The following is a 23,877-nucleotide window of genomic DNA, read 5'->3' as shown; positions in this document are numbered from 1 at the left end:
ATGGCACTTCCCAAGTCAGGCCCCCGCAGGAATCAGGGTGGGCTGCGTGCCTCGGCCCCTGCCACAGGGACAAGCCACACCACTGGCCTCCCTGAGCTCAAATGGCCGGATCTGGGGGTTCTGTCTGGGTGCACACCTCCTTGCTGTGGCCAAGTTCCCCCCTTCTCTGAGCACCAGCTTCATCCTCTCGAAGGAGGACATCGATTGCTACCTTGGCACGTTACTCTCTTCATCCTGTGAAGACTCATTAGGCTTATCCTACAATTACTAGCTGGCCCGAAGAGATATCTCCTGAATCCAGATTAAGCTGGAGTCTCCCAGGCTCATCTGGCATGTCTTCCCTGAAGTCTGCCAAAACCCACACCCTTGCATTTCCAGGGACTCCCCTTAGCCAGCTGGGCAGAAAACCCAGCATGCTTCAAACAAGCTGACAGACAAGCGGGAGAGGACTCACGGGCAGACGGCCTCCCTCAGGTCTCGGGTGGAGCTCTGGGACCACAGCAGCAACGGGCCATCCCAGCCCCTGGGCTCAGCAGCGCCCTCATTCTCAGGCCGGCGGCTCTGCCCTGAGGGGAGCAGGAAGGTCACCAACTGCCGCAGGCGGACCTCAAGCCCCTCCCACTGCTGGAGCCTGACCTCCCCCGGCCCCACCCCTTCCCCTACCCCAGCAGGACGAGAGCTCGTCTTCCCCTGGCTTCCAACGTGAGGCCCGGCCCTGGGCCCCGATTGGGCACTGCCCCAGTCGGGAGCCAATCACAGTGGCCAGGGAGGTGGAACGCACCGATTGGCCAGGGCCAGGTCATGTGACCATGCTCCCCAGGAAACTCAAATATTACCAAGATTCCCTAACAAACCAATGAACAAAATTATCCAGTAAACGCAAACCGTACTTTTTAATGAGGCCAATGTCACAGAAAAAAAAAAAAAATGCTTCACAATGAACTGCTCAAGGAAGCTACTAAATAAACTTTCAGAAAAGTTAAGTCGTTGTTTTTTTTTTTTTTAATAGGGTGACGGAGAGCTATACCTTTCCCATCTATGTGAATTTAGGTTTAAACTAGATTTCCCTTGGCTATTATATAAGACAAAATACCCCACATCACCCCCTTTCACTCCCCCCACCCCCAAAAAGTGTTTTAGTCTATTGAGTTTTTGTGTCCTCAGTTGTGTCTGATTCACGGCAACTCACGAACTCTACACAGCCAGGCTCTTCCGTCCATGGAATTCAGGGCAATTTTTTTCTGTCACAGTAAATGCCCACCCTGGGTGATCCAAAGGCAAGGGCTCAGAGGCTCCTGAGAGAATAACTCCTTTCAGCTGAGCACAGAGCTGGCTCCTCACTGGGATGCCTGTGGCCTGGGGCTCCCAGAGGGGACAGCAGCACTCGCCCCACCGTGTGGTCACTGCTGCAAGTGCAGGCTGCTCCTCACTCCCCCTTGACAGTGTCCCTGAGGGCAGAACAGTGTGAATCTACTCAAGGTGGAAATGCAAACTCCGATGCAACCAAACTTCCCACAAGGTCTCCAAAACCACTCAGGAACAGGGAATTGGAAACTGCAGGGCATGACATGAATGGAGATGGAGACTTGACACCTTACACCGAGTTCACTTCCAGTTATCCCTAGACAAAGTTTCCATGAAAACTTGTCACAAATCTAGAAGAACAATGAGCAGAAACCGGACACGTGCTTTGAGTCTTCACACACAAAACTAAAAGGCAGTCCACAAAACAACCCAGAGAATACAGTGGACTTTCCAAAATCAAAGACATCTACCGTGGGAAAGACCTCATTACAAAAGCAAAAGACAGGTCATACATCGCGAGACGAATGAGTGGAAACACAAAGCTTCTCAAGGACGTGTCTCCAAACAGACAAAGAACACCAACACAACAAGCCTGTGAAAACTAGGGAAAGGTCTGAAGGGACGCCAGACTGAGGAAGACACACACAGAGTATCCCGGATGATGTCCAGCACTGAGGGCCTGAAGAAACAACAGTCTAGTTGCACTCCCTCAGGCCTGTGTGACCCTGGATGAGGCCTCTGTTTCCCGGTGGCTCTGAGAGATGGACAGGGAGGAAGGGGAAGAGAAATCACTTGCACTTCTAATACTCACAGCAAAGTCTTCCAATGAGAAGGGAATTATCACCCCCACTGACAATGCCATTCACTGAAGTGATACCCACGAGTCCATCTAACCCAGAAGGGAAGGAAGGACCTGTTCTCACAAAACGGCGAGAGATGGAAGAAAGAAGATCAAGCCCACACCAATCACTGGAAAGAGAAGCTGTGCTCAGGGCTTGAAAGAATTCCTATTGGGGAAATGATGTCACAGCCCCACAAGGCAATCCACAGCTTCGATGCTATTCCTCCCAAAATGCCAATGCATGTTCGCACCGAACAAAGAATTGCAAAAGGGGTTACGGAAACAGAAAAGAGCCTAAATTGTCAATACAATCCGACGAAAAAGCCCCGATACGGACGTCCAAGGTTGTGTGAAAGGAAATTAGACGACCAAACTAGGATCCTCAGGAGAGTATCGGAGAAGGCGATGGCGACCCACTCCAGTACTCTTGCCTGGAAAATGCCCTGGACGGAGGAGCCTGGTAGGCTGCAGGCCATGGGGTCGCGCAGAGTCAGACACGACTGAAGTGACTTAGCCGCAGCGGCAGCAGCAGGACAGTACGCTATTGGGAATACAACAACACACACAGATCCAGATCGATGGAATAAAGTTGAGGGTCCAGAAACAAACCCCGGCATCCAAGGTCAACTCATCTCTGACACAGAAGGGGAGAATATCCAAATGGGAACAAGAAAGCCTCTTCAATCAATGTCCATGGGAAAACCAGACAGCTACATCTGAAGAACGCTATTGGTTTTGATCTCACACCACCTCAATATCGGGGAAAAACCTCACCCTAAAGACTGATGTCATGAGATAGCTAGAAAGAAGCGTAGGTCAAAGGCTCCTTAACATCAGAGTCTCCTTGCCATTTGCTGGGCGGAGGTAGAAATGGGTCTCTTCAAGTAAGGGAAAGAGGGAAACCAAGTACACCAATGGGTATCCATCCAATGGAACCTCTTCACAACAGAGAAGCTAAGCATTCACAAATGCAAAAGATAGGAAACGGAACATGAAAGACTCCTTGCAAGTGGTGTATCTGAGAAGGGGTTCATATGGAAAGAGACGAAGAATGCACAGCACTCAGATTCCAAGAAACACCACCACCACCCTTGACCCTTCCCCCATGACCAACTCCGACCTAAAGCCTTTCTCTCCCTCTAACCTATCCCTAAAACATAACCCTCATCTAATCATATACATGTGCATTCCTAGCATCCATCCATCCACACACGAGAGAGAAAGAGGAAGACACAGACTGAATCGAGAAAGGAAAAGAGAGGGACACAGCCAGAGAGAGACACGGAACCAAAGAGAGGAAAGGAGTCGATGGTCCAGACTTTTCATCAATCTGTCTCGAAGGTAGAAGCAATGACAGCGCCCATCCACCCCAGAAGGGGGAAACGGACGGAAGGTTTGGAGAGGAAAAGACAAGAACGCAGGGAGCCATTAGAAGCTCAGCCACCCGCAGAAGCCGAGCTGGGACACTTGAACAGAATCTCAATGGAAACAGAGGACCAGAAAGTTGGCTACTCTTTTCTATCAGAGAGGGAGACCTTCGAGTCTTCCTTTCGGTCCTCCAACTTGCATGCGGGGTCTCCAAACAGTCAGGAGGGGGAGTGCCTTTTCCTGGGTACCACGGCGCATCCAGGCCTCGTTCTGCCCCATTCTGTGCTGTGTCAGCCCTGGATGGAGTCTTTCTTTCTGAAGTCTCAGCGCACAAGCTCCACGTGATATCAGCCCCAGGTGGAAAGGCATGGAGCTGCTCGTAGGCCGACAGACCTAGGAAACAGATGGGAGAATGACCCCCACTCTGCAGATGGAGAGACCGGGGAAACCCTGAGGGGCATATGCTTGTCCAGGGCCACACCACTTATGAGAAGAAGCAGCCTGGTCTGAGAGCAGCGGGGTCCTCGGAGCTCAGGCCCTGGCTGCACCCAGGCCTCCCCAGGGCTGTGGGCTGGGCTGTGTGGCTGTCACTGTGCCTGCACATGGCCTAAGGGGGGTGGTCGAGCAGTCAGAAACCCAGAGATTCCCTTGCGAAGTTTTGGGGAAGGGACCTCAGCACGAACCCCAGGAAATGATGTCACCTGCCGGCAACAGAACCCAACAGAACCCGCAACCCGGGTATCCAGGCCTCCAGAGCGGAGAGGAGCCCCCAGCCAGATCACTTGCTGCCAGGATGTTCTGCTGCTTGCCCCTGCCCAGAGGCCGGGGCCTCAGGAGAGCTCACAGGCAGTGTGCGTGGGCACCCTGTCGACGTTGGCTCAGGGCACCCCCGAGAGGCCTCTGGCCCTTTGCCCGGAGAAACAGAAAGGTAACACGGGGAGCCCCAGGCGGGGCCAGGCCACCTCTCCCATGCCACCCGGAAACACCGGGTCCTTTGCCTGTGTGTGTGGATGCGGGTTTCTCGGGGTGTGTCTCCCTCAAGGAAGCCCAGGCGGATGTGGGGTCAGAAGCCTGCAGACAAGTTGTGTCCACACCCCAGGGGAGAGCAGGCTGGGTGGGATGGGGAGAGTGCGGGCAGCGCCGGCCGCCCAGGCTGACCTCACACCCTCAGGTGGGTCTCTTTCCTCCCGGGTGGGGATCTGAGCAGACACACGTCTCTGACCCTTCTGGGAAGAGAAGTTCGAGCAGGCAGAAGCAGCGGCTCCACTGGCCAGGCCCAGCTCGGAAAACTCCCAGCACGGCTGGCTGACGGTCACTGTCGTTGCAGAGCTTCCCACGTGATGAGGCCGAGGACGGGGACACCCCGTCCACCTCCCGGAGGGAGGGGTCGGAGCACCACCCCCCCGCCCGTGAGGCCCAGTGCAGGCTCCAGGTGAGCGTGCCCACGGAGGCATCAGCCCCACCGGGGGCGAAGCGGAGGCGGGGAAGGCCTGCTGCCGAGACACCGCCCAGGATACACCCGGCGGCCCAGTCTGAGGCTGCCACGGAGCTCAGCACACCCGGCTCCGACCCAGAGTCCCGAGAACCCCGGCCTCTGAGGCAGCAGGAGGACCTGGAGCCCAGCACGCCAGAGCACAGAGGTGAGGACGCTGGGGCTGGTGCACGGGAGTGTGTGGGGAGGGGGTGCTGAGCTACACACGGACGAGTCCCCGAAAGATGCTGCTGGGCCTGCAGCAAGCGCTGGCCTCACACCCCCACCCCCATCTTGCACACTTCAGTCCCAAAAGACATCCGACCCTGGGTATTCTTTGGGAATCTCTTGGAAGCTTTCTGTCCCGGGATACGCACATGCCAAGGCTGGCCTGTGGGCAAACTTTGCTTCTCCCCCAGCTCTAGCACTGGCCTCCAACTGGAACCAGGCTCTACTTCCCAGACCTGTCCCTACAGAGGTGGTGGCTCCAGGTGCAGGACCCAGGGATCCACCGAGGCCAGATGGAGAACCGAGACTTGCCCTCGCAGAGACACCAGGCCAGCTGGGTACTGGCCAGCACACCGGGCAGATCGGATCTCCGTGCCTGCAGGGCCCCCAGCCCCAGGCACTGATGTCCCACCCCCTCAGCCAGAACCTCCACCTCCACGTGCACCTGTACCTGCTCGGGCTTTGGCAGGAGAACCCGAGGCAGAGGAGGAGTCACCGCCTCGGCAGGGAGAGCCTGCCCTGGCTCCCGCGCAACACCCAGACGCCGACGATGACTCACTCGCCCCTGCAGGAAGAACGAGCCCCCGCTCTGGGCAGAGACCCAGAGCCCTTGCCGGAAACACCACGTCCAGGGGAGCGGTCGGCTCTGCAGCCTCCATCCCTGTCTGCTCACCGTGGACGCCGGCAACTCGGTCTGCCCCCAGGGGACACGGAGTTCCTTTCCCCTGAACTGCTTTGCATTTGGTTTGTTTCCACCTTTCTGGTGATGTTTTATTTTGTGTATGGTTTCCTGTATTTCTCTTGGTTAAGTTGGGATTAGTAAACTTTTTCATCATTGTTGCAATTTGGGAACACTGTTGTGTAACTCTGGTGATACTGTGTTACCATCCCACTTTGTAGTTTCAGACCCGTTCGATCTTTATGCCCCACCCCCCAACAAAGCCTGGATTCAAGGCAAGCACGCCCTGTACATCCCTCCCCCCGATCCTGAACACAATTTCATCTTTTCTTTCTGCATTCCTTCCTATATTCTTGGTGTCCCCAATCAATGACTCTCAGTGAAATGACTGAAGGAGTTTTTTTCGGACTCTCCACCTACTGTAAGACTCCATTGGAGAGTTCTCATTTGTATGTCATTTGAACTAGCCTTTGATAGCTGAAAGGACGGTGTACGTCCTTTCAAGATATCATGTGCCAAACGAAGCCCTTTTGGCAAATGCCATCATTATCTCCAGGCAGGCATTGCTGTTTGAAGGGTGACATCTCAGCCAGAAGGCAGAGGCTGAGCTCCTCTTGTTGCACCAGCTCCCAAAAGAAGCCAAGAAAGGGAGCTGGAACAACAAACCACCCCAACGCCCAGGAAAGCGTTCTTCACGACAGAAGGCTAGAAAATGACCCAACAACCTTGTGGCCCAGAACCCCTCTAAAAAATCACTGTTCCATAAAAAAGAGAAACACATGGGAAGTTCCAAGGAGAGGCAATGCCCATGGCCAGTGTACTTTAGAGACGGCCTGACCGCTCCGGGGAAGACACGCACCGACGGAACCCCTTGGGAAACAGCAGTGATAGTCCTCACCGTCGTAAGGGTTTCCTCTGGGGACAACCTGCCCTGGGCACCACATGAGGGAGCAGACCGGCTTCTCTTCCTCTGCCCCCACACCATTCACTCATGAAGGCAGCTCAGGTGTTCTCATGCCCTGCCTGCCTGCCTGCCTGCCTGGCTCATCCGTGAGCTGTGCCCACCTCCAGGGCAGGACTCCACCTTCTCCTCTCTGTGTACCGTGAATCTGCACACAGTGGGCTTTCAGAACCTTAGGAGACTTGAGCCATTCCCACTGGAGCCAGAACCCTCCCCAGGAAGGAAAACAGCTCTGGAGTCATTTTGGCCCCAGCACTGGTTCCCAAACCCTGGCGGCTCCTACAGCCTCTACGGTGTGAAGAGGGAGGTCCCTTTTGACAGAGCTTTCCGGCTGTCAGATCTAAGCTGTTGTTTCCCTGTCAGCTGTGTCTCTTCCGTTGCAGCCAGGTGGGCCACGCTGCTCCAAAGGAGCTCACAAGCTGAGTTGCAAGGGAGGTATTGAGAGGACAGGGATGGCTACAACGTGCTGCAAACTGAGTGAGGGTCCCCACAATCCTCAGCAAAGGTCTGTGGTGTGCAAGTGGGGAGTAGAGGGCCCCCAAGTTCCAAAGGAAGGGAGGTACTCGGGAGCTAAAGCCCTTGGCTGCTGTGGTAGCAGCTGCACATGGCAGCTCGTCCACAGTGCACTTCGAATGAGGTCATATGAGCGGGACTCTGGAAATGGCTCCGAAATCCAGAGAAAGGGGTCAGGGTATGTGGGAATCCGGCGGGGGTGGGGGGTGGATGAAGGAAGGTGTCCTTCCTCTCTCCAGTGCAATTTGGTTTGGTGAGTCTCAAAGCTACCAGATGGCACTTCCCAAGTCAGGCCCCCGCAGGAATCAGGGTGGGCTGCGTGCCTCGGCCCCTGCCACAGGGACAAGCCACACCACTGGCCTCCCTGAGCTCAAATGGCCGGATCTGGGGGTTCTGTCTGGGTGCACACCTCCTTGCTGTGGCCAAGTTCCCCCCTTCTCTGAGCACCAGCTTCATCCTCTCGAAGGAGGACATCGATTGCTACCTTGGCACGTTACTCTCTTCATCCTGTGAAGACTCATTAGGCTTATCCTACAATTACTAGCTGGCCCGAAGAGATATCTCCTGAATCCAGATTAAGCTGGAGTCTCCCAGGCTCATCTGGCATGTCTTCCCTGAAGTCTGCCAAAACCCACACCCTTGCATTTCCAGGGACTCCCCTTAGCCAGCTGGGCAGAAAACCCAGCATGCTTCAAACAAGCTGACAGACAAGCGGGAGAGGACTCACGGGCAGACGGCCTCCCTCAGGTCTCGGGTGGAGCTCTGGGACCACAGCAGCAACGGGCCATCCCAGCCCCTGGGCTCAGCAGCGCCCTCATTCTCAGGCCGGCGGCTCTGCCCTGAGGGGAGCAGGAAGGTCACCAACTGCCGCAGGCGGACCTCAAGCCCCTCCCACTGCTGGAGCCTGACCTCCCCCGGCCCCACCCCTTCCCCTACCCCAGCAGGACGAGAGCTCGTCTTCCCCTGGCTTCCAACGTGAGGCCCGGCCCTGGGCCCCGATTGGGCACTGCCCCAGTCCGGAGCCAATCACAGTGGCCAGGGAGGTGGAACACACCGATTGGCCAGGGCCAGGTCATGTGACCATGCTCCCCAGGAAACTCAAATATTACCAAGATTCCCTAACAAACCAATGAACAAAATTATCCAGTAAACGCAAACCGTACTTTTTAATGAGGCCAATGTCACAGAAAAAAAAAAAAAATGCTTCACAATGAACTGCTCAAGGAAGCTACTAAATAAACTTTCAGAAAAGTTAAGTCGTTGTTTTTTTTTTTTTTAATAGGGTGACGGAGAGCTATACCTTTCCCATCTATGTGAATTTAGGTTTAAACTAGATTTCCCTTGGCTATTATATAAGACAAAAAACCCCACATCACCCCCTTTCACTCCCCCCACCCCCAAAAAGTGTTTTAGTCTATTGAGTTTTTGTGTCCTCAGTTGTGTCTGATTCACGGCAACTCACGAACTCTACACAGCCAGGCTCTTCCGTCCATGGAATTCAGGGCAATTTTTTTCTGTCACAGTAAATGCCCACCCTGGGTGATCCAAAGGCAAGGGCTCAGAGGCTCCTGAGAGACTAACTCCTTTCAGCTGAGCACAGAGCTGGCTCCTCACTGGGATGCCTGTGGCCTGGGGCTCCCAGAGGGAACAGCAGCACTCGCCCCACCGTGTGGTCACTGCTGCAAGTGCAGGCTGCTCCTCACTCCCCCTTGACAGTGTCCCTGAGGGCAGAACAGTGTGAATCTACTCAAGGTGGAAATGCAAACTCCGATGCAACCAAACTTCCCACAAGGTCTCCAAAACCACTCAGGAACAGGGAATTGGAAACTGCAGGGCATGACATGAATGGAGATGGAGACTTGACACCTTACACCGAGTTCACTTCCAGTTATCCCTAGACAAAGTTTCCATGAAAACTTGTCACAAATCTAGAAGAACAATGAGCAGAAACCGGACACGTGCTTTGAGTCTTCACACACAAAACTAAAAGGCAGTCCACAAAACAACCCAGAGAATACACTGGACTTTGCAAAATCAAAGGTATCTACCGTGGGAAAGACCTCATTACAAAAGCAAAAGACAGGTCATACATCGCGAGACGAATGAGTGGAAACACAAAGTTTCTCAAGGACGTGTCTCCAAACAGACAAAGAACACCAACACAACAAGCCTGTGAAAACTAGGGAAAGGTCTGAAGGGACGCCAGACTGAGGAAGACACAAACAGAGTATCCCGGATGATGTCCAGCACTGAGGGCCTGAAGAAACAACAGTCTAGTTGCACTCCCTCAGGCCTGTGTGACCCTGGATGAGGCCTCTGTTTCCCGGTGGCTCTGAGAGATGGACAGGGAGGAAGGGGAAGAGAAATCACTTGCACTTCTAATACTCACAGCAAAGTCTTCCAATGAGAAGGGAATTATCACCCCCACTGACAATGCCATTCACTGAAGTGATACCCACGAGTCCATCTAACCCAGAAGGGAAGGAAGGACCTGTTCTCACAAAACGGCGAGAGATGGAAGAAAGAAGATCAAGCCCACACCAATCACTGGAAAGAGAAGCTGTGCTCAGGGCTTGAAAGAATTCCTATTGGGAAAATGATGTCACAGCCCCACAAGGCAATCCACAGCTTCGATGCTATTCCTCCCAAAATGCCAATGCATGTTCGCACCAAACAAAGAATTGCAAAAGGGGTTACGGAAACAGAAAAGAGCCTAAATTGTCAATACAATCCGACGAAAAAGCCCCGATACGGACGTCCAAGGTTGTGTGAAAGGAAATTAGACGACCAAACTAGGATCCTCAGGAGAGTATCGGAGAAGGCGATGGCGACCCACTCCAGTACTCTTGCCTGGAAAATGCCCTGGACGGAGGAGCCTGGTAGGCTGCAGGCCATGGGGTCGCGCAGAGTCAGACACGACTGAAGTGACTTAGCCGCAGCGGCAGCAGCAGGACAGTACGCTATTGGGAATACAACAACACACACAGATCCAGATCGATGGAATAAAGTTGAGGGTCCAGAAACAAACCCCGGCATCCAAGGTCAACTCATCTCTGACACAGAAGGGGAGAATATCCAAATGGGAACAAGAAAGCCTCTTCAATCAATGTCCATGGGAAAACCAGACAGCTACATCTGAAGAACGCTATTGGTTTTGATCTCACACCACCTCAATATTGGGGAAAAACCTCACCCTAAAGACTGATGTCATGAGATAGCTAGAAAGAAGCGTAGGTCAAAGGCTCCTTAACATCAGAGTCTCCTTGCCATTTGCTGGGCGGAGGTAGAAATGGGTCTCTTCAAGTAAGGGAAAGAGGGAAACCAAGTACACCAATGGGTATCCATCCAATGGAACCTCTTCACAACAGAGAAGCTAAGCATTCACAAATGCAAAAGATAGGAAACGGAACATGAGAGACTCCTTGCAAGTGGTGTATCTGAGAAGGGGTTCATATGGAAAGAGACGAAGAATGCACAGCACTCAGATTCCAAGAAACACCACCACCACCCTTGACCCTTCCCCCATGACCAACTCCGACCTAAAGCCTTTCTCTCCCTCTAACCTATCCCTAAAACATAACCCTCATCTAATCATATACATGTGCATTCCTAGCATCCATCCATCCACACACGAGAGAGAAAGAGGAAGACACAGACTGAATCGAGAAAGGAAAAGAGAGGGACACAGCCAGAGAGAGACACGGAACCAAAGAGAGGAAAGGAGTCGATGGTCCAGACTTTTCATCAATCTGTCTCGAAGGTAGAAGCAATGACAGCGCCCATCCACCCCAGAAGGGGGAAACGGACGGAAGGTTTGGAGAGGAAAAGACAAGAACGCAGGGAGCCATTAGAAGCTCAGCCACCCGCAGAAGCCGAGCTGGGACACTTGAACAGAATCTCAATGGAAACAGAGGACCAGAAAGTTGGCTACTCTTTTCTATCAGAGAGGGAGACCTTCGAGTCTTCCTTTCGGTCCTCCAACTTGCATGCGGGGTCTCCAAACAGTCAGGAGGGGGAGTGCCTTTTCCTGGGTACCACGGTGCATCCAGGCCTCGTTCTGCCCCATTCTGTGCTGTGTCAGCCCTGGATGGAGTCTTTCTTTCTGAAGTCTCAGCGCACAAGCTCCACGTGATATCGGCCCCAGGTGGAAAGGCATGGAGCTGCTCGTAGGCCGACAGACCTAGGAAACAGATGGGAGAATGACCCCCACTCTGCAGATGGAGAGACCGGGGAAACCCTGAGGGGCATATGCTTGTCCAGGGCCACACCACTTATGAGAAGAAGGAGCCTGGTCTGAGAGCAGCGGGGTCCTCGGAGCTCAGGCCCTGGCTGCACCCAGGCCTCCCCAGCGCTGTGGGCTGGGCTGTGTGGCTGTCACTGTGCCTGCACATGGCCTAAGGGGGGTGGTCGAGCAGTCAGAAACCCAGAGATTCCCTTGCGAAGTTTTGGGGAAGGGACCTCAGCACGAACCCCAGGAAATGATGTCACCTGCCGGCAACAGAACCCAACACAACCCGCAACCCGGGTATCCAGGCCTCCAGAGCGGAGAGGAGCCCCCAGCCAGATCACTTGCTGCCAGGATGTTCTGCTGCTTGCCCCTGCCCAGAGGCCGGGGCCTCAGGAGAGCTCACAGGCAGTGAGCGTGGGCACCCTGTCGACGTTGGCTCAGGGCACCCCCGAGAGGCCTCTGGCCCTTTGCCCGGAGAAACAGAAAGGTAACACGGGGAGCCCCAGGCGGGGCCAGGCCACCTCTCCCATGCCACCCGGAAACACCGGGTCCTTTGCCTGTGTGTGTGGATGCGGGTTTCTCGGGGTGTGTCTCCCTCAAGGAAGCCCAGGCGGAGGTGGGGTCAGAAGCCTGCAGACAAGTTGTGTCCACACCCCAGGGGAGAGCAGGCTGGGTGGGATGGGGAGAGTGTGGGCAGCGCTGGCCGCCCAGGCTGACCTCACACCCTCAGGTGGGTCTCTTTCCTCCCGGGTGGGGATCTGAGCAGACACACGTCTCTGACCCTTCTGGGAAGAGAAGTTCGAGCAGGCAGAAGCAGCGGCTCCACTGGCCAGGCCCAGCTCGGAAAACTCCCAGCACGGCTGGCTGACGGTCACTGTCGTTGCAGAGCTTCCCACGTGATGAGGCCGAGGACGGGGACACCCCGTCCACCTCCCGGAGGGAGGGGTCGGAGCACCACCCCCCCGCCCGTGAGGCCCAGTGCAGGCTCCAGGTGAGCGTGCCCACGGAGGCATCAGCCCCACCGGGGGCGAAGCGGAGGCGGGGAAGGCCTGCTGCCGAGACACCGCCCAGGATACACCCGGCGGCCCAGTCTGAGGCTGCCACGGAGCTCAGCACACCCGGCTCCGACCCAGAGTCCCGAGAACCCCGGCCTCTGAGGCAGCAGGAGGACCTGGAGCCCAGCACGCCAGAGCACAGAGGTGAGAACGCTGGGGCTGGTGCACGGGAGTGTGTGGGGTGGGGGTGCTGAGCTACACACGGACGAGTCCCCGAAAGATGCTGCTGGGCCTGCAGCAAGCGCTGGCCTCACACCCCCACCCCCATCTTGCACACTTCAGTCCCAAAAGACATCCGACCCTGGGTATTCTTTGGGAATCTCTTGGAAGCTTTCTGTCCCGGGATACGCACATGCCAAGGCTGGCCTGTGGGCAAACTTTGCTTCTCCCCCAGCTCTAGCACTGGCCTCCAACTGGAACCAGGCTCTACTTCCCAGACCTGTCCCTACAGAGGTGGTGGCTCCAGGTGCAGGACCCAGGGATCCACCGAGGCCAGATGGAGAACCGAGACTTGCCCTCGCAGAGACACCAGGCCAGCTGGGTACTGGCCAGCACACCGGGCAGATCGGATCTCCGTGCCTGCAGGGCCCCCAGCCCCAGGCACTGATGTCCCACCCCCTCAGCCAGAACCTCCACCTCCACGTGCACCTGTACCTGCTCGGGCTTTGGCAGGAGAACCCGAGGCAGAGGAGGAGTCACCGCCTCGGCAGGGAGAGCCTGCCCTGGCTCCCGCGCAACACCCAGACGCCGACGATGACTCACTCGCCCCTGCAGGAAGAACGAGCCCCCGCTCTGGGCAGAGACCCAGAGCCCTTGCCGGAAACACCACGTCCAGGGGAGCGGTCGGCTCTGCAGCCTCCATCCCTGTCTGCTCACCGTGGACGCCGGCAACTCGGTCTGCCCCCAGGGGACATGGAGTTCCTTTCCCCTGAACTGCTTTGCATTTGGTTTGTTTCCACCTTTCTGGTGATGTTTTATTTTGTGTATGGTTTCCTGTATTTCTCTTGGTTAAGTTGGGATTAGTAAACTTTTTCATCATTGTTGCAATTTGGGAACACTGTTGTGTAACTCTGGTGATACTGTGTTACCATCCCACTTTGTAGTTTCAGACCCGTTCGATCTTTATGCCCCACCCCCCAACAAAGCCTGGATTCAAGGCAAGCACGCCCTGTTCATCCCTCCCCCCGATCCTGAACACAATTTCATCTTTTCTTTCTGCATTCCTTCCTATATTCTTGGTGTCCCCAATCAATGACTCTCAGTGAAATGACTGAAGGAGTTTTTTTCGGACTCTCCACCTACTGTAAGACTCCATTGGAGAGTTCTCATTTGTATGTCATTTGAACTAGCCTTTGATAGCTGAAAGGACGGTGTACGTCCTTTCAAGATATCATGTGCCAAACGAAGCCCTTTTGGCAAATGCCATCATTATCTCCAGGCAGGCATTGCTGTTTGAAGGGTGACATCTCAGCCAGAAGGCAGAGGCTGAGCTCCTCTTGTTGCACCAGCTCCCAAAAGAAGCCAAGAAAGGGAGCTGGAGCAACAAACCACCCCAACGCCCAGGAAAGCGTTCTTCACGACAGAAGGCTAGAAAATGACCCAACAACCTTGTGGCCCAGAACCCCTCTAAAAAATCACTGTTCCATAAAAAAGAGAAACACATGGGAAGTTCCAAGGAGAGGCAATGCCCATGGCCAGTGTACTTTAGAGACGGCCTGACCGCTCCGGGGAAGACACGCACCGACGGAACCCCTTGGGAAACAGCAGTGATAGTCCTCACCGTCGTAAGGGTTTCCTCTGGGGACAACCTGCCCTGGGCACCACATGAGGGAGCAGACCGGCTTCTCTTCCTCTGCCCCTACACCATTCACTCATGAAGGCAGCTCAGGTGTTCTCATGCCCTGCCTGCCTGCCTGCCTGCCTGGCTCATCCGTGAGCTGTGCCCACCTCCAGGGCAGGACTCCACCTTCTCCTCTCTGTGTACCGTGAATCTGCACACAGTGGGCTTTCAGAACCTTAGGAGACTTGAGCCATTCCCACTGGAGCCAGAACCCTCCCCAGGAAGGAAAACAGCTCTGGAGTCATTTTGGCCCCAGCACTGGTTCCCAAACCCTGGCGGCTCCTACAGCCTCTACGGTGTGAAGAGGGAGGTCCCTTTTGACAGAGCTTTCCGGCTGTCAGATCTAAGCTGTTGTTTCCCTGTCAGCTGTGTCTCTTCCGTTGCAGCCAGGTGGGCCACGCTGCTCCAAAGGAGCTCACAAGCTGAGTTGCAAGGGAGGTATTGAGAGGACAGGGATGGCTACAACGTGCTGCAAACTGAGTGAGGGTCCCCACAATCCTCAGCAAAGGTCTGTGGTGTGCAAGTGGGGAGTAGAGGGCCCCCAAGTTCCAAAGGAAGGGAGGTACTCGGGAGCCAAAGCCCTTGGCTGCTGTGGTAGCAGCTGCACATGGCAGCTCGTCCACAGTGCACTTCGAATGAGGTCATATGAGCGGGACTCTGGAAATGGCTCCGAAATCCAGAGAAAGGGGTCAGGGTATGTGGGAATCCGGCGGGGGTGGGGGGTGGATGAAGGAAGGTGTCCTTCCTCTCTCCAGTGCAATTTGGTTTGGTGAGTCTCAAAGCTACCAGATGGCACTTCCCAAGTCAGGCCCCCGCAGGAATCAGGGTGGGCTGCGTGCCTCGGCCCCTGCCACAGGGACAAGCCACACCACTGGCCTCCCTGAGCTCAAATGGCCGGATCTGGGGGTTCTGTCTGGGTGCACACCTCCTTGCTGTGGCCAAGTTCCCCCCTTCTCTGAGCACCAGCTTCATCCTCTCGAAGGAGGACATCGATTGCTACCTTGGCACGTTACTCTCTTCATCCTGTGAAGACTCATTAGGCTTATCCTACAATTACTAGCTGGCCCGAAGAGATATCTCCTGAATCCAGATTAAGCTGGAGTCTCCCAGGCTCATCTGGCATGTCTTCCCTGAAGTCTGCCAAAACCCACACCCTTGCATTTCCAGGGACTCCCCTTAGCCAGCTGGGCAGAAAACCCAGCATGCTTCAAACAAGCTGACAGACAAGCGGGAGAGGACTCACGGGCAGACGGCCTCCCTCAGGTCTCGGGTGGAGCTCTGGGACCACAGCAGCAACGGGCCATCCCAGCCCCTGGGCTCAGCAGCGCCCTCATTCTCAGGCCGGCGGCTCTGCCCTGAGGGGAGCAGGAAGGTCACCAACTGCCGCAGGCGGACCTCAAGCCCCTCCCACTGCTGGAGCCTGACCTCCCCCGGCCCCACCCCTTCCCCTACCCCAGCAGGACGAGAGCTCGTCTTCCCCTGGCTTCCAACGTCAGGCCCGGCCCTGGGCCCCGATTGGGCACTGCCCCAGTCCGGAGCCAATCACAGTGGCCAGGGAGGTGGAACGCACCGATTGGCCAGGGCCAGGTCATGTGACCATGCTCCCCAGGAAACTCAAATATTACCAAGATTCCCTAACAAACCAATGAACAAAATTATCCAGTAAACGCAAACCGTACTTTTTAATGAGGCCAATGTCACAGAAAAAAAAAAAAAAATGCTTCACAATGAACTGCTCAAGGAAGCTACTAAATAAACTTTCAGAAAAGTTAAGTCGTTGTTTTTTTTTTTTTTAATAGGGTGACGGAGAGCTATACCTTTCCCATCTATGTGAATTTAGGTTTAAACTAGATTTCCCTTGGCTATTATATAAGACAAAAAACCCCACATCACCCCCTTTCACTCCCCCCACCCCCAAAAAGTGTTTTAGTCTATTGAGTTTTTGTGTCCTCAGTTGTGTCTGATTCACGGCAACTCACGAACTCTACACAGCCAGGCTCTTCCGTCCATGGAATTCAGGGCAATTTTTTTCTGTCACAGTAAATGCCCACCCTGGGTGATCCAAAGGCAAGGGCTCAGAGGCTCCTGAGAGACTAACTCCTTTCAGCTGAGCACAGAGCTGGCTCCTCACTGGGATGCCTGTGGCCTGGGGCTCCCAGAGGGAACAGCAGCACTCGCCCCACCGTGTGGTCACTGCTGCAAGTGCAGGCTGCTCCTCACTCCCCCTTGACAGTGTCCCTGAGGGCAGAACAGTGTGAATCTACTCAAGGTGGAAATGCAAACTCCGATGCAACCAAACTTCCCACAAGGTCTCCAAAACCACTCAGGAACAGGGAATTGGAAACTGCAGGGCATGACATGAATGGAGATGGAGACTTGACACCTTACACCGAGTTCACTTCCAGTTATCCCTAGACAAAGTTTCCATGAAAACTTGTCACAAATCTAGAAGAACAATGAGCAGAAACCGGACACGTGCTTTGAGTCTTCACACACAAAACTAAAAGGCAGTCCACAAAACAACCCAGAGAATACACTGGACTTTGCAAAATCAAAGGTATCTACCGTGGGAAAGACCTCATTACAAAAGCAAAAGACAGGTCATACATCGCGAGACGAATGAGTGGAAACACAAAGCTTCTCAAGGACGTGTCTCCAAACAGACAAAGAACACCAACACAACAAGCCTGTGAAAACTAGGGAAAGGTCTGAAGGGACGCCAGACTGAGGAAGACACACACAGAGTATCCCGGATGATGTCCAGCACTGAGGGCCTGAAGAAACAACAGTCTAGTTGCACTCCCTCAGGCCTGTGTGACCCTGGATGAGGCCTCTGTTTCCCGGTGGCTCTGAGAGATGGACAGGGAGGAAGGGGAAGAGAAATCACTTGCACTTCTAATACTCACAGCAAAGTCTTCCAATGAGAAGGGAATTATCACCCCCACTGACAATGCCATTCACTGAAGTGATACCCACGAGTCCATCTAACCCAGAAGGGAAGGAAGGACCTGTTCTCACAAAACGGCGAGAGATGGAAGAAAGAAGATCAAGCCCACACCAATCACTGGAAAGAGAAGCTGTGCTCAGGGCTTGAAAGAATTCCTATTGGGAAAATGATGTCACAGCCCCACAAGGCAATCCACAGCTTCGATGCTATTCCTCCCAAAATGCCAATGCATGTTCGCACCGAACAAAGAATTGCAAAAGGGGTTACGGAAACAGAAAAGAGCCTAAATTGTCAATACAATCCGACGAAAAAGCCCCGATACGGACGTCCAAGGTTGTGTGAAAGGAAATTAGACGACCAAACTAGGATCCTCAGGAGAGTATCGGAGAAGGCGATGGCGACCCACTCCAGTACTCTTGCCTGGAAAATGCCCTGGACGGAGGAGCCTGGTAGGCTGCAGGCCATGGGGTCGCGCAGAGTCAGACACGACTGAAGTGACTTAGCCGCAGCGGCAGCAGCAGGACAGTACGCTATTGGGAATACAACAACACACACAGATCCAGATCGATGGAATAAAGTTGAGGGTCCAGAAACAAACCCCGGCATCCAAGGTCAACTCATCTCTGACACAGAAGGGGAGAATATCCAAATGGGAACAAGAAAGCCTCTTCAATCAATGTCCATGGGAAAACCAGACAGCTACATCTGAAGAACGCTATTGGTTTTGATCTCACACCACCTCAATATCGGGGAAAAACCTCACCCTAAAGACTGATGTCATGAGATAGCTAGAAAGAAGCGTAGGTCAAAGGCTCCTTAACATCAGAGTCTCCTTGCCATTTGCTGGGCGGAGGTAGAAATGGGTCTCTTCAAGTAAGGGAAAGAGGGAAACCAAGTACACCAATGGGTATCCATCCAATGGAACCTCTTCACAACAGAGAAGCTAAGCATTCACAAATGCAAAAGATAGGAAACGGAACATGAAAGACTCCTTGCAAGTGGTGTATCTGAGAAGGGGTTCATATGGAAAGAGACGAAGAATGCACAGCACTCAGATTCCAAGAAACACCACCACCCCCCTTGACCCTTCCCCCATGACCAACTCCGACCTAAAGCCTTTCTCTCCCTCTAACCTATCCCTAAAACATAACCCTCATCTAATCATATACATGTGCATTCCTAGCATCCATCCATCCACACACGAGAGAGAAAGAGGAAGACACAGACTGAATCGAGAAAGGAAAAGAGAGGGACACAGCCAGAGAGAGACACGGAACCAAAGAGAGGAAAGGAGTCGATGGTCCAGACTTTTCATCAATCTGTCTCGAAGGTAGAAGCAATGACAGCGCCCATCCACCCCAGAAGGGGGAAACGGACGGAAGGTTTGGAGAGGAAAAGACAAGAACGCAGGGAGCCATTAGAAGCTCAGCCACCCGCAGAAGCCGAGCTGGGACACTTGAACAGAATCTCAATGGAAACAGAGGACCAGAAAGTTGGCTACTCTTTTCTATCAGAGAGGGAGACCTTCGAGTCTTCCTTTCGGTCCTCCAACTTGCATGCGGGGTCTCCAAACAGTCAGGAGGGGGAGTGCCTTTTCCTGGGTACCACGGCGCATCCAGGCCTCGTTCTGCCCCATTCTGTGCTGTGTCAGCCCTGGATGGAGTCTTTCTTTCTGAAGTCTCAGCGCACAAGCTCCACGTGATATCAGCCCCAGGTGGAAAGGCATGGAGCTGCTCGTAGGCCGACAGACCTAGGAAACAGATGGGAGAATGACCCCCACTCTGCAGATGGAGAGACCGGGGAAACCCTGAGGGGCATATGCTTGTCCAGGGCCACACCACTTATGAGAAGAAGGAGCCTGGTCTGAGAGCAGCGGGGTCCTCGGAGCTCAGGCCCTGGCTGCACCCAGGCCTCCCCAGGGCTGTGGGCTGGGCTGTGTGGCTGTCACTGTGCCTGCACATGGCCTAAGGGGGGTGGTCGAGCAGTCAGAAACCCAGAGATTCCCTTGCGAAGTTTTGGGGAAGGGACCTCAGCACGAACCCCAGGAAATGATGTCACCTGCCGGCAACAGAACCCAACAGAACCCGCAACCCGGGTATCCAGGCCTCCAGAGCGGAGAGGAGCCCCCAGCCAGATCACTTGCTGCCAGGATGTTCTGCTGCTTGCCCCTGCCCAGAGGCCGGGGCCTCAGGAGAGCTCACAGGCAGTGAGCGTGGGCACCCTGTCGACGTTGGCTCAGGGCACCCCCGAGAGGCCTCTGGCCCTTTGCCCGGAGAAACAGAAAGGTAACACGGGGAGCCCCAGGCGGGGCCAGGCCACCTCTCCCATGCCACCCGGAAACAGCGGGTCCTTTGCCTGTGTGTGTGGATGCGGGTTTCTCGGGGTGTGTCTCCCTCAAGGAAGCCCAGGCGGATGTGGGGTCAGAAGCCTGCGGAGAAGTTGTGTCCACACCCCAGGGGAGAGCAGGCTGGGTGGGATGGGGAGAGTGCGGGCAGCGCCGGCCGCCCAGGCTGACCTCACACCCTCAGGTGGGTCTCTTTCCTCCCGGGTGGGGATCTGAGCAGACACACGTCTCTGACCCTTCTGGGAAGAGAAGTTCGAGCAGGCAGAAGCAGCGGCTCCACTGGCCAGGCCCAGCTCGGAAAACTCCCAGCACGGCTGGCTGACGGTCACTGTCGTTGCAGAGCTTCCCACGTGATGAGGCCGAGGACGGGGACACCCCGTCCACCTCCCGGAGGGAGGGGTCGGAGCACCACCCCCCCGCCCGTGAGGCCCAGTGCAGGCTCCAGGTGAGCGTGCCCACGGAGGCATCAGCCCCACCGGGGGCGAAGCGGAGGCGGGGAAGGCCTGCTGCCGAGACACCGCCCAGGATACACCCGGCGGCCCAGTCTGAGGCTGCCACGGAGCTCAGCACACCCGGCTCCGACCCAGAGTCCCGAGAACCCCGGCCTCTGAGGCAGCAGGAGGACCTGGAGCCCAGCACGCCAGAGCACAGAGGTGAGGACGCTGGGGCTGGTGCACGGGAGTGTGTGGGGAGGGGGTGCTGAGCTACACACGGACGAGTCCCCGAAAGATGCTGCTGGGCCTGCAGCAAGCGCTGGCCTCACACCCCCACCCCCATCTTGCACACTTCAGTCCCAAAAGACATCCGACCCTGGGTATTCTTTGGGAATCTCTTGGAAGCTTTCTGTCCCGGGATACGCACATGCCAAGGCTGGCCTGTGGGCAAACTTTGCTTCTCCCCCAGCTCTAGCACTGGCCTCCAACTGGAACCAGGCTCTACTTCCCAGACCTGTCCCTACAGAGGTGGTGGCTCCAGGTGCAGGACCCAGGGATCCACCGAGGCCAGATGGAGAACCGAGACTTGCCCTCGCAGAGACACCAGGCCAGCTGGGTACTGGCCAGCACACCGGGCAGATCGGATCTCCGTGCCTGCAGGGCCCCCAGCCCCAGGCACTGACGTCCCACCCCCTCAGCCAGAACCTCCACCTCCACGTGCACCTGTACCTGCTCGGGCTTTGGCAGGAGAACCCGAGGCAGAGGAGGAGTCACCGCCTCGGCAGGGGGAGCCTGCCCTGGCTCCCGCGCAACACCCAGACGCCGACGATGACTCACTCGCCCCTGCAGGAAGAACGAGCCCCCGCTCTGGGCAGAGACCCAGAGCCCTTGCCGGAAACACCACGTCCAGGGGAGCGGTCGGCTCTGCAGCCTCCATCCCTGTCTGCTCACTGTGGACGCCGGCAACTCGGTCTGCCCCCAGGGGACATGGAGTTCCTTTCCCCTGAACTGCTTTGCATTTGGTTTGTTTCCACCTTTCTGGTGATGTTTTATTTTGTGTATGGTTTCCTGTATTTCTCTTGGTTAAGTTGGGATTAGTAAACTTTTTCATCATTGTTGCAATTTGGGAACACTGTTGTGTAACTCTGGTGATACTGTGTTACCATCCCAATTTGTAGTTTCAGACCCGTTCGATCTTTATGCCCCACCCCCCAACAAAGCCTGGATTCAAGGCAAGCACGCCCTGTTCATCCCTCCCCCCGATCCTGAACACAATTTCATCTTTTCTTTCTGCATTCCTTCCTATATTCTTGGTGTCCCCAATCAATGACTCTCAGTGAAATGACTGAAGGAGTTTTTTTCGGACTCTCCACCTACTGTAAGACTCCATTGGAGAGTTCTCATTTGTATGTCATTTGAACTAGCCTTTGATAGCTGAAAGGACGGTGTACGTCCTTTCAAGATATCATGTGCCAAACGAAGCCCTTTTGGCAAATGCCATCATTATCTCCAGGCAGGCATTGCTGTTTGAAGGGTGACATCTCAGCCAGAAGGCAGAGGCTGAGCTCCTCTTGTTGCACCAGCTCCCAAAAGAAGCCAAGAAAGGGAGCTGGAGCAACAAACCACCCCAACGCCCAGGAAAGCGTTCTTCACGACAGAAGGCTAGAAAATGACCCAACAACCTTGTGGCCCAGAACCCCTCTAAAAAATCACTGTTCCATAAAAAAGAGAAACACATGGGAAGTTCCAAGGAGAGGCAATGCCCATGGCCAGTGTACTTTAGAGACGGCCTGACCGCTCCGGGGAAGACACGCACCGACGGAACCCCTTGGGAAACAGCAGTGATAGTCCTCACCGTCGTAAGGGTTTCCTCTGGGGACAACCTGCCCTGGGCACCACATGAGGGAGCAGACCGGCTTCTCTTCCTCTGCCCCCACACCATTCACTCATGAAGGCAGCTCAGGTGTTCTCATGCCCTGCCTGCCTGCCTGCCTGCCTGGCTCATCCGTGAGCTGTGCCCACCTCCAGGGCAGGACTCCACCTTCTCCTCTCTGTGTACCGTGAATCTGCACACAGTGGGCTTTCAGAACCTTAGGAGACTTGAGCCATTCCCACTGGAGCCAGAACCCTCCCCAGGAAGGAAAACAGCTCTGGAGTCATTTTGGCCCCAGCACTGGTTCCCAAACCCTGGCGGCTCCTACAGCCTCTACGGTGTGAAGAGGGAGGTCCCTTTTGACAGAGCTTTCCGGCTGTCAGATCTAAGCTGTTGTTTCCCTGTCAGCTGTGTCTCTTCCGTTGCAGCCAGGTGGGCCACGCTGCTCCAAAGGAGCTCACAAGCTGAGTTGCAAGGGAGGTATTGAGAGGACAGGGATGGCTACAACGTGCTGCAAACTGAGTGAGGGTCCCCACAATCCTCAGCAAAGGTCTGTGGTGTGCAAGTGGGGAGTAGAGGGCCCCCAAGTTCCAAAGGAAGGGAGGTACTCGGGAGCTAAAGCCCTTGGCTGCTGTGGTAGCAGCTGCACATGGCAGCTCGTCCACAGTGCACTTCGAATGAGGTCATATGAGCGGGACTCTGGAAATGGCTCCGAAATCCAGAGAAAGGGGTCAGGGTATGTGGGAATCCGGCGGGGGTGGGGGGTGGATGAAGGAAGGTGTCCTTCCTCTCTCCAGTGCAATTTGGTTTGGTGAGTCTCAAAGCTACCAGATGGCACTTCCCAAGTCAGGCCCCCGCAGGAATCAGGGTGGGCTGCGTGCCTCGGCCCCTGCCACAGGGACAAGCCACACCACTGGCCTCCCTGAGCTCAAATGGCCGGATCTGGGGGTTCTGTCTGGGTGCACACCTCCTTGCTGTGGCCAAGTTCCCCCCTTCTCTGAGCACCAGCTTCATCCTCTCGAAGGAGGACATCGATTGCTACCTTGGCACGTTACTCTCTTCATCCTGTGAAGACTCATTAGGCTTATCCTACAATTACTAGCTGGCCCGAAGAGATATCTCCTGAATCCAGATTAAGCTGGAGTCTCCCAGGCTCATCTGGCATGTCTTCCCTGAAGTCTGCCAAAACCCACACCCTTGCATTTCCAGGGACTCCCCTTAGCCAGCTGGGCAGAAAACCCAGCATGCTTCAAACAAGCTGACAGACAAGCGGGAGAGGACTCACGGGCAGACGGCCTCCCTCAGGTCTCGGGTGGAGCTCTGGGACCACAGCAGCAACGGGCCATCCCAGCCCCTGGGCTCAGCAGCGCTCTCATTCTCAGGCCGGCGGCTCTGCCCTGAGGGGAGCAGGAAGGTCACCAACTGCCGCAGGCGGACCTCAAGCCCCTCCCACTGCTGGAGCCTGACCTCCCCCGGCCCCACCCCTTCCCCTACCCCAGCAGGACGAGAGCTCGTCTTCCCCTGGCTTCCAACGTGAGGCCCGGCCCTGGGCCCCGATTGGGCACTGCCCCAGTCCGGAGCCAATCACAGTGGCCAGGGAGGTGGAACGCACCGATTGGCCAGGGCCAGGTCATGTGACCATGCTCCCCAGGAAACTCAAATATTACCAAGATTCCCTAACAAACCAATGAACAAAATTATCCAGTAAACGCAAACCGTACTTTTTAATGAGGCCAATGTCACAGAAAAAAAAAAAAAATGCTTCACAATGAACTGCTCAAGGAAGCTAC

At 55.1% G+C, this 23,877-nt stretch overlaps 1 protein-coding gene and 1 long non-coding RNA gene across 2 annotated transcripts; one reads left to right on the top strand and one right to left on the bottom strand.

Moving 5' to 3' along the window:
• Positions 1 to 4,272: 4,272 nt before the first annotated feature.
• On the top strand, positions 4,273 to 6,057 carry LOC145514107 (uncharacterized). The gene is made up of 3 exons (XM_081511199.1): positions 4,273 to 4,442; positions 4,842 to 5,154; positions 5,405 to 6,057. The coding sequence occupies exons 1-3, from the start codon at positions 4,308 to 4,310 to the stop codon at positions 6,031 to 6,033; spliced, it is 1,077 nt and encodes a 358-aa protein (XP_081367325.1). The 5' UTR covers positions 4,273 to 4,307; the 3' UTR covers positions 6,034 to 6,057.
• A 5,223-nt stretch (positions 6,058 to 11,280) lies between these two features.
• Positions 11,281 to 23,485, bottom strand: LOC145514120 (uncharacterized). Its single transcript, XR_014059840.1, has 2 exons — positions 23,373 to 23,485; positions 11,281 to 11,546 (listed from the first exon to the last, which is right to left on the bottom strand). It is a non-coding gene; the product is annotated as an uncharacterized LOC145514120 (long non-coding RNA).
• Between the last annotated feature and the right edge of the window lie 392 nt (positions 23,486 to 23,877).

The sequence above is a fragment of the Giraffa tippelskirchi genome, chromosome 7 (genome assembly GCF_054371585.1).
Source record: "Giraffa tippelskirchi isolate mGirTip1 chromosome 7, T2T-mGirTip1v1.2.pri, whole genome shotgun sequence".
NCBI lineage: Eukaryota > Metazoa > Chordata > Mammalia > Artiodactyla > Giraffidae > Giraffa > Giraffa tippelskirchi.
This window is presented reverse-complemented; position numbering and strand designations above follow the sequence as displayed.

What these genes read in the sequence shown, in the direction of transcription:
- LOC145514107 (XM_081511199.1), top strand. Translation starts at nt 4,308, where the DNA reads ATGTTCTGCTGCTTGCCCCTGCCCAGAGGCCGGGGCCTCAGGAGAGCT. An exon ending in TTGCCCGGAGAAACAGAAAG is followed by an intron (nt 4,443 to 4,841) that starts GTAACACGGGGA and finishes CTGTCGTTGCAG; the next exon opens with AGCTTCCCACGTGATGAGGC. An exon ending in CAGCACGCCAGAGCACAGAG is followed by an intron (nt 5,155 to 5,404) that starts GTGAGGACGCTG and finishes CTTCTCCCCCAG; the next exon opens with CTCTAGCACTGGCCTCCAAC.